The sequence below is a fragment of the Gadus macrocephalus genome, chromosome 7, assembly GCF_031168955.1.
Source record: "Gadus macrocephalus chromosome 7, ASM3116895v1".
NCBI classification, from domain to species: Eukaryota; Metazoa; Chordata; class Actinopteri; order Gadiformes; family Gadidae; genus Gadus; species Gadus macrocephalus.
The window spans coordinates 25,096,709-25,111,708 of NC_082388.1; the positions used below are offsets into that span (position 1 = coordinate 25,096,709).

The window sequence follows — 15,000 nt, forward strand, 5'->3', positions numbered from 1 at the left end:
TTGGTCGATACTGGTATTGGACCCAGATACTAGACTTGTTTTTTATTTTATGATATTCCGTAGTACCGACCTCCAAACCAGTGTGTGGCAGAAATACGTCAGGCGGCGTTCTAGGCCCCCTTTATGTTAAAAACGAGAGGTAGAAGAAGAACATCAGTCAACATGGCGGCCGCCGCAGTCAGAGCCCTCGGCTCCAATCTGTCCAGAAACCTGAGGGAAATTCGTCTTCATCTCTGTCAAACCTCCCCGGCGAGCCAGGGCGCCAGGTAACGATATATCCGAACTAACTCTGGGAACACCTCGGTCTAAAAACGGCCTGTTTTATACTCACTAGGCCGCTAAGCTAACTAGCATAGCCAGTGTTATGGTTAACCTTCAGCTGAGGAGACTTATATTCATATATAATGCAATATAAAAACTAGTTATGAGACGCATAGTCATATTGAATGCGCAATCACTTATATTTACATGAATTATATTCATATATAATGAAATTTAACAACTCCACAGCTTTGGGAAATAACAGTGATGTAAATGTGGTGTAAACAAGAGATCGAAACATCCAGTTTATTGCACATCATTGGGAACACCTTGCACTTTTAATGCCTACATCTGGAGACTGATTACTAGGGCATCTGTTATTTACATTGTATATATCAGTCATAAGAAGATTAAGCCCCATTTGTGGCCCAGAACTCGGGCAAGGGTTATTTACTCTTTGAGACCCTTCTGTGGAAAGTGAACTTGTTTTCCACCACTTTGGTCGATTGGAGGAAGGGCTGGGGATCCACAGACACTTTCTTTGAAACATAAGATGTGTTCAATGGATCAGCGTGTGACCCAAAGGACAGTGTAGGAATGATGCGGGTAACATCCAGAACTTTGACACAATGCGAAAGGATGTTGGTTAGTGAGGAGAACGCAACATCTGCCTGTAACAAAATATATTTAATCCATTGATTTATATTTTATTTGAACCATAAGTCTTCCCAATGACAGTATGTGTCAATGTACTTGTGTCTTTCGATTTGTATGTGTAGGGACTTTGTGGAGAACCACTATGTGAGTCTGAAGCGCGCCAACCCGGAGTTCCCGATCCTGATCCGGGAATGTTCGGGTGTCCAGGCGAGACTCTGGGGCAGATATGGTGAGGGACTCTCTCTCTTTGACTCTGGGTCTGGGTTTGTCTCTCTGTAGCTTTCCCTCGGTCTGTCTCTGCGTCTGTGTGTGTCTCTATCTCTGTCTCTGTTTGCCTGTTCCTGTCTCTGTGTGTGTCTCTCTGTCTCGGTGTCTGTGTGTGTCTCTGTCTGTGTCTCTGCGTCTGTGTGTGTGTCTCTGTCTGTGTTTGCCTGTTCCAGTCTCTGTGTGTGTGTCTCTCTGTCTCGGTGTCTGTGTGTGTCTCTGTCTGTGTCTCTGCGTCTGTGTGTGTGTCTCTGTCTGTGTTTGCCTGTTCCAGTCTCTGTGTGTGTCTCTCTGTCTCGGTGTCTCTCGTTCCTTCTCTCTTTGTCGCTGTTGGTGTGTGTGTGTGTGTGTGTGTGTGTGTGTGTGTGTGTGTGTGTGTGTGTGTGTGTGTGTGTGTGTGTGTGTGTGTGTGTGTGTGTGTGTGTGTGTGTGTGTGTGTGTGTGTGTGTGTGTGTGTGTGTTCCGTGGAGCTACCTGCATATGAAGGGGTCATGCTATATTCTCTGTTTTGACTTACACCGGCTGGATTCTAAACAGTTTCGATAGATGTTTCATCATGTATACACCAATTGTGCATTAAAATGGTTAACATCATTCCAATGTCTTTCGCTCTGTACAGACTTTTTCTTTTTTAATCTGATATACTTAAATCTGATGTACATATTCTTTCACCAATGCATAATCCTTAAAGATAAAGTCTGTACAGATATTTGTTTCTTGGCTTGCAGTACCTATGGCTTGCTTTCATACTGCTTCCTCCTGGTTTGTTGTTCTTGTTTACACCAAGACAAATTCATGGACCGCGTGGGCAATGAATTCTGATTCCTGTTCTGATTCTCTGCAGAATTTGGAAAAGAGCAGAGTGTCGCTCTGGACAACATGAACGCCGACCAAGTCGCTAAGGTGTTGGAGACACTGGCGCAGACCAAACCCTGAGGCCAGCGGGGGTCCCAGCCCAGTACTAGTGTCTATGTTGTGAATATTAAACTGACCATAATAAATGTGTATGTACAGCTGATCTCCTCCTTCAGTTCTTCTTTGTTTCAGTAACAAAACACCTGTTCAATTTAGAGTAGTATTTTAACACCGAAGTTTCGGATGAAGGACCGATTCGTTTCAGAATTAGTCATCCACATATTGTTTTAGCATAGACTGCATGAAAGTAAGTCATACATTTTTATTGTTTGCTCTGAGGTTCCATGCTTAAGCAAATCCCAAAACATTGTTAACAGAAATTAAATCAAATACAGTATTTAGGGATTTAATCGTAATATTTTCTGCCTAAAAATAGGGTCAGGGTTGTTTATATTATATATATTACACATACAGTAACGAGAACTTGCTATTCAGTTATATGTTTCATGTGATAACATAAATAGGTAGTATAAGTATGCTTCTTATCATAGTTCCAAGTATTTTAGATGATAACAAACGTTAAACTCGGACACAGTGTAACGTGCCGTTAGCTGTTTCCGGTTCCGGTGCTGTGCGTACCAAACAGTTTGTGGTCCCAGTAGAGCGACCCTGGTTATAAACTCCGCTGCAGCCTACGTGTTGAGCTAATCCATCGGCAGAGTTGGTCCGACACACTTCTTCATTCTAGTTGGGAGTGACTGAGACTTCGCCACGATGCCTGAAAGTAAGACATCCATCTGTGTCGTTCCTAGCAGCGGATGCTAGCGCAGTACTAGCGGCTAATGCTCGTACAGTACTAGCATCATACTAGCAGCTAATGCTAGCACAACACTAAGCTAAATCTAGAACAGTACTAGTCTTGTGTATTCCATTTTGGTCATAAACATTTGTTCTGATTATCTAAAATGCTTACTTTGATCTTATACAGGATACATATTACTAAGATTTTAAGTATTCTTGTGGTCATGTAACATGCTTACTCTGAACGAGTACATGATCCATATTACTAGGATTAGAAGTGAGGTTGTGTTCCTGTTAAATACATACATTAGGATTTCATATGATGAACATCACTGTGATTATGTATTTGGCTGCCTAATGTATATCTATGGTATATGCAGTGCACTACGAGCAAATCAGTTCCCTAGTTGGGTGATGATATTTCGGCGTTACGTTTCTATATCTCCTATAGCAAATAAACTGATGGCAATCTGCTTATATTTTCCCTTCCACCATACATGACTGTTGTAACAGACACACTGATTTTACACAGAATGATTAAGCCTGATTGACTGTTATTCAAATGTAAACAGTCAACTCAGTCAGAATCAGACGTGTATAATTCGGTTATCAGATTGCAGTGGCATCTTCTTTGCTACTGCTATAGTCATAGATTTTACAAACGTCTCAAAATGTGGACAATAGGTTATAAGACGGACGATCAATGTCCTGAATGTATACACCATTTACTGCACATCCTTTTTTTTTTTAAACAACTTTATAAAAAAGCTATCAGACTGTTCAGTCTTAAACAGATTGCATAGGCTGCTTATTAATAAAGAAATAAATAAATAATCATGCACTCACTCACCATGAGAGCAGGGAGTTTAAAACCGGTCAGAGGTCAGTAGTGATCATAACACCCTCTCCTCCCTTTCTCTCTCCTCAGGCGAGACCTACTCCAACCCGCTGGCCCCGGAGGGCCACGAAACGGAGGACCACATGTCTGCTCTGCAGTAAGTTAATGGGTTCATGAAGGAGCAGCTAGGGGTTAGACAGTACAGAGACAGGTCATTAAGGAGCAGGTAGGGGTTAGACAGTACAGAGACGGGTCATTAAGGAGCAGCTAGGGGTTAGACAGTACAGAGACAGGTCATTAAGGAGTAGGTAGGGGTTAGACAGTACAGAGACAGGTCATTAAGGAGCAGGTAGGGGTTAGACAGTACAGAGACAGGTCATTAAGGAGCAGGTAGGGGTTAGACAGTACAGAGACAGGTCATTAAGGAGCAGGTAGGGGTTAGACAGTACAGAGACAGGTCATTAAGGAGCAGGTAGGTGTTAGGCAGGTCATTAAGGAGCAGGTAGGGGTTAGACAGTACAGAGACAGGTCATTAAGGAGCAGGTAGGTGTTAGGCAGGTCATTAAGGAGCAGGTAGGGGTTAGACAGTACAGAGACAGGTCATTAAGGAGCAGGTAGGGGTTAGACAGTACAGAGACAGGTCATTAAGGAGCAGGTAGGGGTTAGACAGTACAGAGACAGGTCATTAAGGAGCAGGTAGGGGTTAGACAGTACAGAGACAGGTCATTAAGGAGCAGGTAGGTGTTAGGCAGGTCATTAAGGAGCAGGTAGGGGTTAGACAGTACAGAGACAGGTCATTAAGGAGCAGGTAGGTGTTAGGCAGGTCATTAAGGAGCAGGTAGGGGTTAGACAGTACAGAGACAGGTCATTAAGGAGCAGGTAGGGGTTAGACAGTACAGAGACAGGTCATTAAGGAGCAGGTAGGGGTTAGACAGTACAGAGACAGGTCATTAAGGAGCAGGTAGGGGTTAGACAGTACAGAGACAGGTCATTAAGGAGCAGGTAGGGGTTAGACAGTACAGAGACAGGATATTAACCTTGTTTCTCCTCAGGTCCAAACTGACCAATGACGACTTCAGGAAGCTGCTGATGACCCCGAGGTCCGCCCCTTCATCGGCCCCACCGTCCAAGTCTCGGCCAGAGTGAGTCTCCGGTTAATAGTACTACTCCGAATCAATACCACTACTCCTAATAACTAGCCAAGCTAAAACCCCTTGAACCCTGATGCGCGCCACTTTTCAAAATGTTGACGATGGATTACCATGGCTGTTCAGAAGTGTACCCCTCTAGCGCTTCACCAGCAACCAGCAGGTGAAGAAGGGTGTGGCCAGTGGCTCAATGTGGACGCGACGCACATGAACTATGAACTACAGATGAATACTGACCATCCATGTGTGTCACCTAGTGCAAACTATCGAGGGACAAAATAACCGCCTTTTGGGGTGTCACGTGCCACGAGTCTGTACTGCTACCTTACCGACAGCTGATTGGCCGGCCATCTAAGATCACGTTCTTTTTTCCCAGAATGCCAAAGGACTACAATGAGGATGAGGATCCCGCAGCTCGGAGGAGGAAGAAGAAGAGGTGAGTCTTAATATGATATAATGATACTCATACATAATGACATGATAATGACGTAACTTGAATACCATTATGATATTTATTACCCACAGGTATAATTTTTATTATGTGTCTGTCTCTTTTTTGTGTGTAAAAAAACAAAAAGCTTCAATATTAAAAGCCCAGTGTGTATTATTTAGTAGCAACTAAAGGTGAGGTATCATGAGGGTCATGTGGCCTAAGCTATTTGGTTTTATAGCTACTATGCTAAGCTATGTTGTTGTTGTTGTTTTGTAGCTACTATGCTAAGCTATGTTGTTGTTTTGAAGCTACTATGCTAAGCTATGTTGTTGTTGTTTTGTAGCTACTATGCAAAGCTATGTTGTTGTTGTTTTGTAGCTACTATGCTAAGCTATGTTGTTGTAGTTTTATAGCCACTATGCTAAGCTATGTTGTTTTTGTTTTGTAGCTACTATGCTAAACTACGACAGCAGGAAGTGGAGAGAGAGAGGGAGTTGGCGGAGAAGTACCGAGACCGAGCCCGCGAGAGGAGAGACGGAGTCAACAAGGACTACGAGGAGACGGAGCTCATCAGCACCACCGCCAACTACCGCGCCGTCGGACCCACTGCCGAGGCGTGAGTACTACTCATACTACTAGTAATACTGGTACTACTACCTAAACCATCAGCACTACCGCGCGGCCAGACTTACTGCCGAGGAGTGAGTACTACCAATACGAGTACTACTAGTAATACCATCAGTATTACTACTGCTGAGGCCTGAGTATTGTAATAAATGTATAGCCCTACTGCTGGGGACAAAGTACTGTCTATTAGACTAATGGGTGTGTGTGTGTGTGTGTGTGTGTGTGTGTGTGTGTGTGTGTGTGTGTGTGTGTGTGTGTGTGTGTGTGTGTGTGTGTGTGTGTGTGTGTGTGTGTGTGTGTGTGTGTGTGTGTGTGTGTGTGTGTGTGCAGGGATAAGTCGGCGGCGGAGAAGCGTCGGCAGGTGATCCAGGAGTCCAAGTTCTTGGGAGGTGACATGGAGCACACTCACTTGGTGAAGGGCCTCGACTTCGCCCTGCTGCAGAAGGTAGGGACCCCGCCCTTACTGCTGTTGGCACTGGTCACTACTGTTACTGGTTACTGCTGTTGTTACTGGTTACTGCTGTGGTTACTGTTGTTACTGGTCACTGCTGTTGTTACTGGTTACTGCTGCTGTTACTGACGACTGCTGTTACTGTTTTTACCTTTTACTACTGTTGTAACTTCTTTTGATAATACTGTTAAGTTTCTAACTAACAGTAAGTTTGATATGGTTATTACTGTGCAATAACAGAAGGGAGTGTTTATAATGTTTGTATAATTGTGTCACTAGGTCAGGGCTGAAATCACCAGTAAGGAGAAGGAGGAAGAGGACCTGATGGAGAAGGTCCAGAAAGAAGTCAAGTAAGTGTTGTTTTTCCATGGCAACTGGCTCCCGTGGTCCTCAGTGTTCCCAGACCTATTGAAAGGTCATAGGGCATGCTGGGTAATGTAGTCTCAGTCGAGGTGTGTGTGTGTTTCTGTATTCATGTGTTTTTTTTTTTCTTCTGTGTCCTCAGGAAAGACGTCGAAGTAGAGGAGAAGATGGAGTTCAAAACTCGTCTCGGTGAGTATCACACCTGGTTCCTGTGTTGGTGGTGCTATTGCAGCGGCGCTAGTACTGGGAGGCGTCCGGCAGTAGTAACAGCAGTGCTGTCCTCCCGTCCCAGGTAGGAACGTGTACCGGACGGTGTTCCGGTCGCGCATCGTGGAGAGGAACGAGCTGTTCCTCCCGGGCCGCATGGCCTACGTGGTGGACCTGGACGACGAGTACGCAGACACGGACATCCCCACCACCCTGATCCGCAGCAAGGCCGACTGCCCCAGCATGGAGGTACGCCGGTGGATATGTGTGGATCTCTCTCTCTTTCACCGTCTCTCTCTCCGTCTGTGTGTGGATCTCTCTCTCTTTCACCGTCTCTCTCTCCGTCTGTGTGTGGATCTCTCTCTCTTTCACCGTCTCTCTCTCCGTCTGTGTGTGGATCTCTCTCTCTTTCACCGTCTCTCTCTCCGTCTGTGTGTGGATCTCTCTCTCTTTCACCGTCTCTCTCTCCGTCTGTGTGTGTTTTTCTGTCTCGCTCTCTGTGTCTCTGTGTCTGTGTCTGTCAGTCACACTCTCTCTGTCTGTCTGTCTCTCTCTCTGTCTCTCTCCATCTATGTGTGTGTCTCTCTCTCTCTCTCTGTGTCTCTCTCTCTCTTTGTCTCTCTCTCTCTCCATCTATGTGTGTGTGTCTCTCTCTCCGTCTATGTGTGTGTCTCTCTCTCTCCATCTATGTGTGTGTGTCTCTCTCTCCGTCTATGTGTGTGTCTCTCTCTCTCCATCTATGTGTGTGTCTCTCTCTCTCCGTCTATGTGTGTGTCTCTCTCTCTCCGTCTGTGTGTGTTTCTCTCTCTCTCTCTCTCTCTCTCTCTGTCTCTCTGTCTCTGTCTCTGTCTCTGTCTCTCTCTCTGTCTCTCTGTCTCTCTGTCTCTGTCTCTGTCTCTCTCTCTGTGTATGTGTTATTGCTAGATGACCTCCACATGTGTAAAGTATTGATCTTGTCTCTCTCTCTCTCCGTCTCCAGGCTCAGACCACTCTCACCACCAACGACATCGTGATCTCCAAGCTGACCCAGATCCTGTCCTACCTGAGACAGGGGACGAGGCACAAGAAGATCAAGAAGAAGGACAAAGGTACCACCTCTTCTAGTATCACTACTCCTAGTATCACTACTCCTAGTAACACTACTCCTGGTATCACTACTCCCGGTATCACTACTCCTGGTATCACTACTCCTAGTTTCACTACTCCTAGTACCACCTCTCCTAGTATCACTACTCCTGGTACCACTTATCCTAGTATCGCTACTCCTGGTAACACTACTCCTGGTAACACTACTCCTGGTAACACTACTCCTGGTAACACTACTCCTAGTATCATTTCTCCTAATATCACTACTCCTAGTTTCACTACTCCTGGTACCACCTCTCCTAGTATCACTGCTCCTGGTACCACTACTCCTAGTATCACTACTCCTAGTACCACTACTCCTAGTACCACTACTCATAGTAGCACAGTAACACCATCTTCAAGTACCTCTACTCCTGGTACCTACTTTAATGAGTCGTTAACAGATCCCGCCTCCAGCCACAGGATTGTTCCAGAGCAATCCCTGTTTAACAAACCCGTTTCCCAGATCAGGGGTGGCTAATGTAAGGGTACGGAGATTGTATAAGCAAACCCGTTTCACACGATGCTCGTCTGTCAGCAGGGAAACTGGATGAGAAGAAGGCTGCCGAAGCAGACATCAGGTACGTCTCTCTCTGTCCCCTGCTGTGGTCTGGGGCAGTATATTAAGGCTGTGGGGGTGGTTTCTGGGTCAGTTCATTAAGGGTGTGTGTGTGTGTGTGTGTGTGTGTGTGTGTGTGTGTGTGTGTGTGTGTGTGTGTGTGTGTGTGTGTGTGTGTGTGTGTGTGTGTGTGTGTGTGTGTGTGTGTGTGTGTGTGTGTGTGTGTGTGTGTGTGTGTGTGTGTGTTCTGGTCAGTATGTTACGGGTGGGTGTTTTTCTGGGTTAGTATATTTTGGAACTGGTTCTTTGTCAGAACATTAAGGGTATGTGTCTTTGTGTGTGTGTTTTCTGGGTCAGTATATTGAGGAACTGGTTCTGGGTCAGAACACTAAGCGTGTGTGTGTGTGTGGGGGGGGGGGGGTTCTGGGTCAGTAAATGAAGGATGTGTGTTCTGGTCGGTACATGAAGGATGTGTGTTCTGGTCGGTACATGAAGGATGTGTGTTCTGGTCGGTACATGAAGGATGTGTGTTCTCTTCAGTATCTTTGAGGATGTGGGAGACTACATCCCCTCAGCCGCCACAGCCTCAGCCTCCAAGGCCGCGGCCAAGGAGAAGGAGCGCTACAGAGAGAGGGAGAGAGAGAGGGAGAGGGAGCGAGACCGGGAGAGGGTGAGGGAGGCGGAGGAGGAACAGAGGAGGCAGAGCTACTTTGAGAAACCTCTCGCGGACGACCAGGAGGTTTGCAGCCTTATTCATCCTCGCATGTTAATAAAAGGACCAGTGTTCATACCATTAGTCATCACATGTTAATAAAAGGACCAGTATTATACCATTAGTCATCACATGTTAATAAAAGGACCAAATCTTTATACCATTAGTCATCACATGTTAATAAAGGGAGCAGTGTTGATACCATTAGTCATCACATGTTAATAAAGGGAGCAGTGTTGATACCATTAGTCATCACATGTTAATAAAGGGAGCAGTGTTGATACCATTAGTCATCACATGTTAATAAAGGCGGTGTTGATATCATCAGTCATCAGATGCGTAGAGACCACTACTTATCCATATGTGTGTGTCTCTTCTGTCTCCCTACAGGTTCTGGATTTGGAGACGGGTAACTATTTGATTATAAGTTACTTACACATGAAGTGTCTTTAAACCTGTTGTAACTTCTATGTCTCGCTCTCACTCCCTCTCTTTGTCTCTGTCTCTCTGGGTCTGTGTCTCTGTCACATCCCTCTGTCTTTGTCTCTCTCGGTCTCTGTCTCTCTCTCTCTCTGTCTCTCGGGGTCTCTGTCTCGCTCTGTCTTTGTCTCTCTCGGTCTCTGTCTCTCTCTCTCTGTGTCTCTCGTGTCTGTGTCTCTCTGTCTCTCTCTGTCTTTGTCTCAGGTCCGAGCTCAGTCACCGATCAGATCAAGATGATTAACGAGAAGTTTTCTGGAGCAGCAGGGAGCCAATGGCAGAGCCAGGAAACATATCCTTTGATTATTGTGTTTTATAGTATTTCAGGAATAAGGGACATCATTAAGTGTTAAGTGATGTCGTTAAGGGTCTAGAGCTGTAGCTAAGTGTCTTGATGCTAAGTGTCTAGTGAAGTCGTTTCTCCTTGACTGCCAGCACTGCAGGGAACAGAAGGGAGGCTGGGAAAGAGCATCTCGGAGATTTCTTTGGGATGTCCAACTCCTACGCAGAATGTTACCCTGCAACGTAAGACTCACCCTCTGACTCACCATCGACCTTTCACCCTCTTGCCTTCATCCTCTCATCATCCTCTCATCATCCTCCATTCACCCAGCCATCATCACCCTCTCACTCAACTTTTCACCATCACCCTCTCACTCATCCTCTCTCCATCCCCCTCTCACTCATCCTCTCCAATTCACCCTCTCACTCTACCTCTCTCCTTCACCCACTCACTCAACCTCTCAAAAAACACTCTCCCTCTGCGCCTTCTCAACATGTTGTGATGTGGTTTGTCTCGACGGACAGACCTGTGATGTAATCTGTTTCTGTCTCAGTGCGGACAGACCAGTGATGTAATCTGTTTCTGTCTCTGTACGGACAGACCAGTGATGTAATCTGTTTCTGTGTGCAGTATGGACGACCTGGCTGTGGACAGTGACGAGGAGGTGGACTACAGCAAGATGGACCAGGTGACTACAAAGCCCATCGTGCATCCTGTCAAAAGCTAAAAGCTAAACCAATATAGTGTCTGCAGGACTGTGTATTGTTATTCATATGTTCCTACCGGTGTATTTATTCATTCACCTTACCTCACTCATTCATCCACATGTCGCCACCAGTGTATGTGCGATGTGTAGTTATTTACTGTGCTCCATGCGTAGGAATTGTGTAGTTCTTTACTGCACTTTCGTCTGTGGGTTGTGTAGTTATTTGCTGTGCTACATGTGTAAGGGTTGTGTAGTCCTTAATTTACTGTGCTCTATGTGTATGGTTGGTGTAGTTCCTCACTATGCTACATGTGTATGGGTTGTGTAGTTCTTTACTGTGCTACATTAATTTGTGTCTTTTGTAGTTCTTTACTATGCTACATGTGCATTGTTTGTGTAGTTATTTGCTGTGCTACATGTGTATGGGTTGTGTAGTTCTTTACTGTGCTACATGTGTATTGTTTGTGTAGTTATTTGCTGTGCTACATGTGTATGGGTTGTGGTGTTGAATCGGCTCCATGTGTATGGGTTGTGTAGTTATTTGCTGTGCTCCATGTGTATGGGAGTGTAGTTCCTTATCCTCTTCTCTCTCTTTTCCCCAGGGCAACAAGAAGGGTCCGCTGGGTCGCTGGGACTTCGACACGCAGGAGGAATACTCCGATTACATGAACAACAAAGAGGCCCTTCCCAAGTACGTCCTCCATGCACGGCAATGCTACCAACACCAGCATGATATTAGCACTGCAATGCTACTAACACGAGCATGATATCAGCACGGCAATGCTACCAACACTAGCATGATATCAGCACTGCAATGCTACTAACACTGGCATGATATTAGCACGGCAATGCTACCAACACTAGCATGATATTAGCACTGCAATGCTACTAACACTAGCATGATATTAGCACGGCAATGCTACCAAGACTAGCATAATATTAGCAGTGCAATGCTAAACACTATCATGATATTAGCACTGCAATGCTACTAACACTAGCATGTGATTAGCACTGCAATGCTACTAACACGAGCATGATATTGGCACTGCAATGCTACCAACACTAGCATGATATTAGCACTGCAATGCTACCAACACTAACATGATATTAGCACGGCAATGCTACCAACACTAGCATGATGTTAGCACTGCAATGCTACCAACACTAACATGATATTAGCACCGAAATGCTACTTACAGTAGCATGCTATCGGCACTAGAATTGTACTAACACTAGCATGATATATTAGCACTGAACTGCTACTAACACTAGCATGATAGTGGCACTGAAATGCTACGAACAAATGCATGATATTAGCTATAGCATGCTACTAACAGTAGCATAGCCCTAACACTGGCATGCTATCAGTCCATGCCACGGCGAGGTGCTAGAGGAAAGGCTAGAGGAGATGTTAGCTGACGGTTGTTTGGTCTTCAGGGCGGCCTTCCAGTACGGAATCAAGATGTCTGAGGGCCGGAAGACCAGACGCTTCAAGGAGACCAACGAGAAGGCGGAGCTAGACCGACAGTGGAAGAAGATCAGCGCGGTGAGGACCAATCACAACTCTCTCCTCGCACACTGCCTCCCGTGTGTGTGTGTGTGTGTGTGTGTGTGTGTGTGTGTGTGTGTGTGTGTGTGTGTGTGTGTGTGTGTGTGTGTGTGTGTGTGTGTGTGTGTGTGTGTGTGTGTGTGTGTGTGTGTGTGTGTGTGTGTGTGTGTGTGTGATCATTATGTGTCTGTGAAATTAATAATCTATTGTGGTTCCTTTGATCAGATTATCGAGAAGAGAAAGAAGCAGGAGTCTGATGGGTGAGTAGCTTCTTAGCAGCTAGACAAACGGCTGACTGAATCATAATCCTCTGGCGAGCAGAAGAGATAAACATTTGTTTTTATTTCAACAGGGTGAACATTAAGCGACCAAAATACTGAGGACCACACCCACCTGTGATGTGGTTCTGTCTCGGTGGGGACCCGTATCAGACCTGACCTGGGATTTCATCATGTGTATATATCACAGGACACACATGCACATTAACACACAAACACACTCGCACACAAACAAATACATATACACATACACGCACACTTCTCTGATATGTTACGTTTCAGTGAAGGTACGAGCCATGATGATGATGATTATTATATTTTGTTGATGTTGTTGTTTAACAGTACTTCATATCTGAAATAAAACATTTAAAAACCCAAGCTGTCACATCCTGTCACATCCTGTTGGTCATTGAGGAGCAGATAAGGGTTAGACAGACAGAGATGTCATTAAGGAGCAGGTAGGGGTTAGACAGACAGAGAGGTCATTAAGGAGCAGGTAGGGGGTTAGGCAGTACAGAGACAGGCCATAAAGGAGCAGGTAGGGGTGAGACAGTACAGAGACTGGTCATAAAGGAGCAGATAAGGTTTAGACGGGTCATTAAGGAGAACGTAGGGGTTGCATAGTACACATACAGGTCATTAACTAGCGCGTAATGACTCGATGGTAGAGAGACAAGTCATAAAGGAGTAGGTAGGGGTTAACAGTTCAGAAACAGTCCATTAAGGAACAGGTAGGTGTTAGACAGTACTGACACAGGTCACATGAATTTTTAAGGATGATGCGCCTTGAGCCTCGCGAGATTACGTCCGCGTCCCTCTTGCTGAAGTCTCGTCAGTGAGTTTCGTCACATGACTTCCTTACGCCTCGGCTACCAACATGGCTTCCGAACAGTTACCTTCTGAATTTGACGTCGTCATCCTAGGAACAGGTAGAAAACAATGAGTTTAATTTTGAAAATAATGTTATAGGGTACCTCTGTAAAGTGTGTCTGCGCCATCAGACTGACGGCAGACATTAAATAAACCGTATCGGTGTATGTAATGTGGTTATTGGTGATGTGTTTTACCACAAGCCAAGACTGGCTGCCCTCACTGGGACCAGTTCATCAATGTAATGTCTGCATTAGGTATTCAGTTATTTGAGCTCCTTGTTATCAGATGTTGTCCTTTCCTCCTGCTATTCCGTATTTAGATGATGTTGGTTGTAGTGCCAGTAGGGTTAGCGTTAGGGCTGCTGCGATGGGCTGGAGATGGGCGGTGCTGGCCCGACTGGTTTGTTATTAGTACATAAATTATGCATAGTAAGTCTCGTATCTATGGTCAAAACGAAAGGTTATACATTTTTCAAAACTATTTAAAAAACCCTTGTGGCACCTCTTTGGTCGTATTAATCAGCTTTTAAACCATTATCTTATTACTAAGCTATTGCTTCCTATCTATGTTTATATGTATGTATGTATGTATATATGTGTATGTGTGTATGAATGTATTAATGTGTGTGTGTGTGTGTGTGTGAATGTATTAATGTGTGTGTGTGTGTGTGTGTGTGTGTGTGTGTGTGTGTGTGTGTGTGTGTGTATGTGCGCATATGTACGTATATAAATGTGTGTGTGTTTGTGTGCATCCATGCAGGCCTTGTAGAGTCTGTGGTGGCGGCAGCATGCTCTAGAGTCGGCCAAAGAGTTCTTCATCTTGACAGGTACTTCCATAATACTGCTGTGTATTTATATACCCCAGTACTGTATGTATTTATACTGCAGGAGAAGGAAGTATGTATTACTTCAGGACGAGTGATTGTAGTATCTGTATTTACTGTAATACTCTTTGTATTTATTGTAGTATCTTGTGTTTACTGTAGCACTGGGTATTTACTCATGTACAGTGTATTCACTGTAGTAATGTGTACATTTGCAGGAGGAGTTACTATGCTGGGAAGTGGGCAAGTTTCACATTTAATGGCCTCCTCTCCTGGATAGAAGAGCAAAGTAAAGTGAGTTTAGCTCCCACACACACACACACACACACACACACACACACACACACACACACACACACACACACACACACACACACACACACACACACACCTTAATCTAGATCTAAATAAGACCTGTTTACACCTTCATCTAAATCTTAATTAGGTGTGTATCTTTGTGTGTGTGTGTGTGTGTGTGTGTGTGTGTGTGTGTGTGTGTGTGTGTGTGTGTGTGTGTGTGTGTGTGTGTGTGTGTGTGTGTGTGTGTGTGTGTGTGTGTGTTAGATTACCGCCAGTGAAGAGCACGATTGGTCGAGTCAGTTGGAGGACGGCGAAGACCTGATCGGCCTGACAACAGGAGATGTCTCCCAAGTAACCAACCTCCAGGTTTTCAACTACACCAGGTAAACATGTCTCCTTGTTGCTAGGTA

General features: G+C 45.0%; 3 protein-coding genes across 5 annotated transcripts in view; all 3 read left to right on the plus strand.

The window, feature by feature from the left end:
- Positions 1–109: 109 nt before the first annotated feature.
- Positions 110–2,200, plus strand: ndufa2 (NADH:ubiquinone oxidoreductase subunit A2). The gene is made up of 3 exons (XM_060057610.1): positions 110–266; positions 1,041–1,147; positions 2,027–2,200. Exons 1-3 carry the CDS (start codon positions 124–126, stop codon positions 2,116–2,118), a joined length of 342 nt encoding a protein of 113 aa, XP_059913593.1. The 5' UTR covers positions 110–123; the 3' UTR covers positions 2,119–2,200.
- A 435-nt stretch (positions 2,201–2,635) lies between these two features.
- The window catches only part of ik (IK cytokine), a 99,364-nt gene continuing 86,999 nt past the window's right edge, over positions 2,636–15,000 (plus strand). Inside the window, exons 1-20 of one of the 3 annotated variants that reach the window (XM_060057595.1) lie at positions 2,636–2,821; positions 3,767–3,833; positions 4,729–4,818; positions 5,201–5,260; positions 5,706–5,873; positions 6,215–6,329; positions 6,615–6,685; positions 6,841–6,887; positions 6,991–7,154; positions 7,885–7,993; positions 8,572–8,611; positions 9,130–9,328; positions 9,692–9,710; positions 9,986–10,068; positions 10,215–10,303; positions 10,692–10,749; positions 11,370–11,458; positions 12,205–12,313; positions 12,542–12,576; positions 12,669–12,972. In XM_060057595.1, coding sequence (XP_059913578.1) covers positions 2,812–2,821; positions 3,767–3,833; positions 4,729–4,818; positions 5,201–5,260; positions 5,706–5,873; positions 6,215–6,329; positions 6,615–6,685; positions 6,841–6,887; positions 6,991–7,154; positions 7,885–7,993; positions 8,572–8,611; positions 9,130–9,328; positions 9,692–9,710; positions 9,986–10,068; positions 10,215–10,303; positions 10,692–10,749; positions 11,370–11,458; positions 12,205–12,313; positions 12,542–12,576; positions 12,669–12,696 — 1,650 coding nt within the window. In that variant the 5' untranslated portion in view covers positions 2,636–2,811 and the 3' untranslated portion in view covers positions 12,697–12,972. Of the gene's footprint in view, positions 2,822–3,766; positions 3,834–4,728; positions 4,819–5,200; positions 5,261–5,705; positions 5,874–6,214; positions 6,330–6,614; positions 6,686–6,840; positions 6,888–6,990; positions 7,155–7,884; positions 7,994–8,568; positions 8,612–9,129; positions 9,329–9,691; positions 9,711–9,985; positions 10,069–10,214; positions 10,304–10,691; positions 10,750–11,369; positions 11,459–12,204; positions 12,314–12,541; positions 12,577–12,668; positions 12,973–15,000 lie in introns of those variants that run through there. The other 2 variants (XM_060057594.1, XM_060057593.1) reach the window with 2 other exon arrangements.
- chm (CHM Rab escort protein) overlaps positions 13,406–15,000 on the plus strand; it is an 8,862-nt gene continuing 7,267 nt past the window's right edge. Inside the window, exons 1-4 of the mRNA XM_060057591.1 lie at positions 13,406–13,523; positions 14,227–14,293; positions 14,509–14,584; positions 14,855–14,973. Of these exons, the coding sequence (XP_059913574.1) occupies positions 13,472–13,523; positions 14,227–14,293; positions 14,509–14,584; positions 14,855–14,973 (314 nt within the window). The 5' untranslated portion in view covers positions 13,406–13,471. The remainder of the gene's footprint in view (positions 13,524–14,226; positions 14,294–14,508; positions 14,585–14,854; positions 14,974–15,000) is intronic.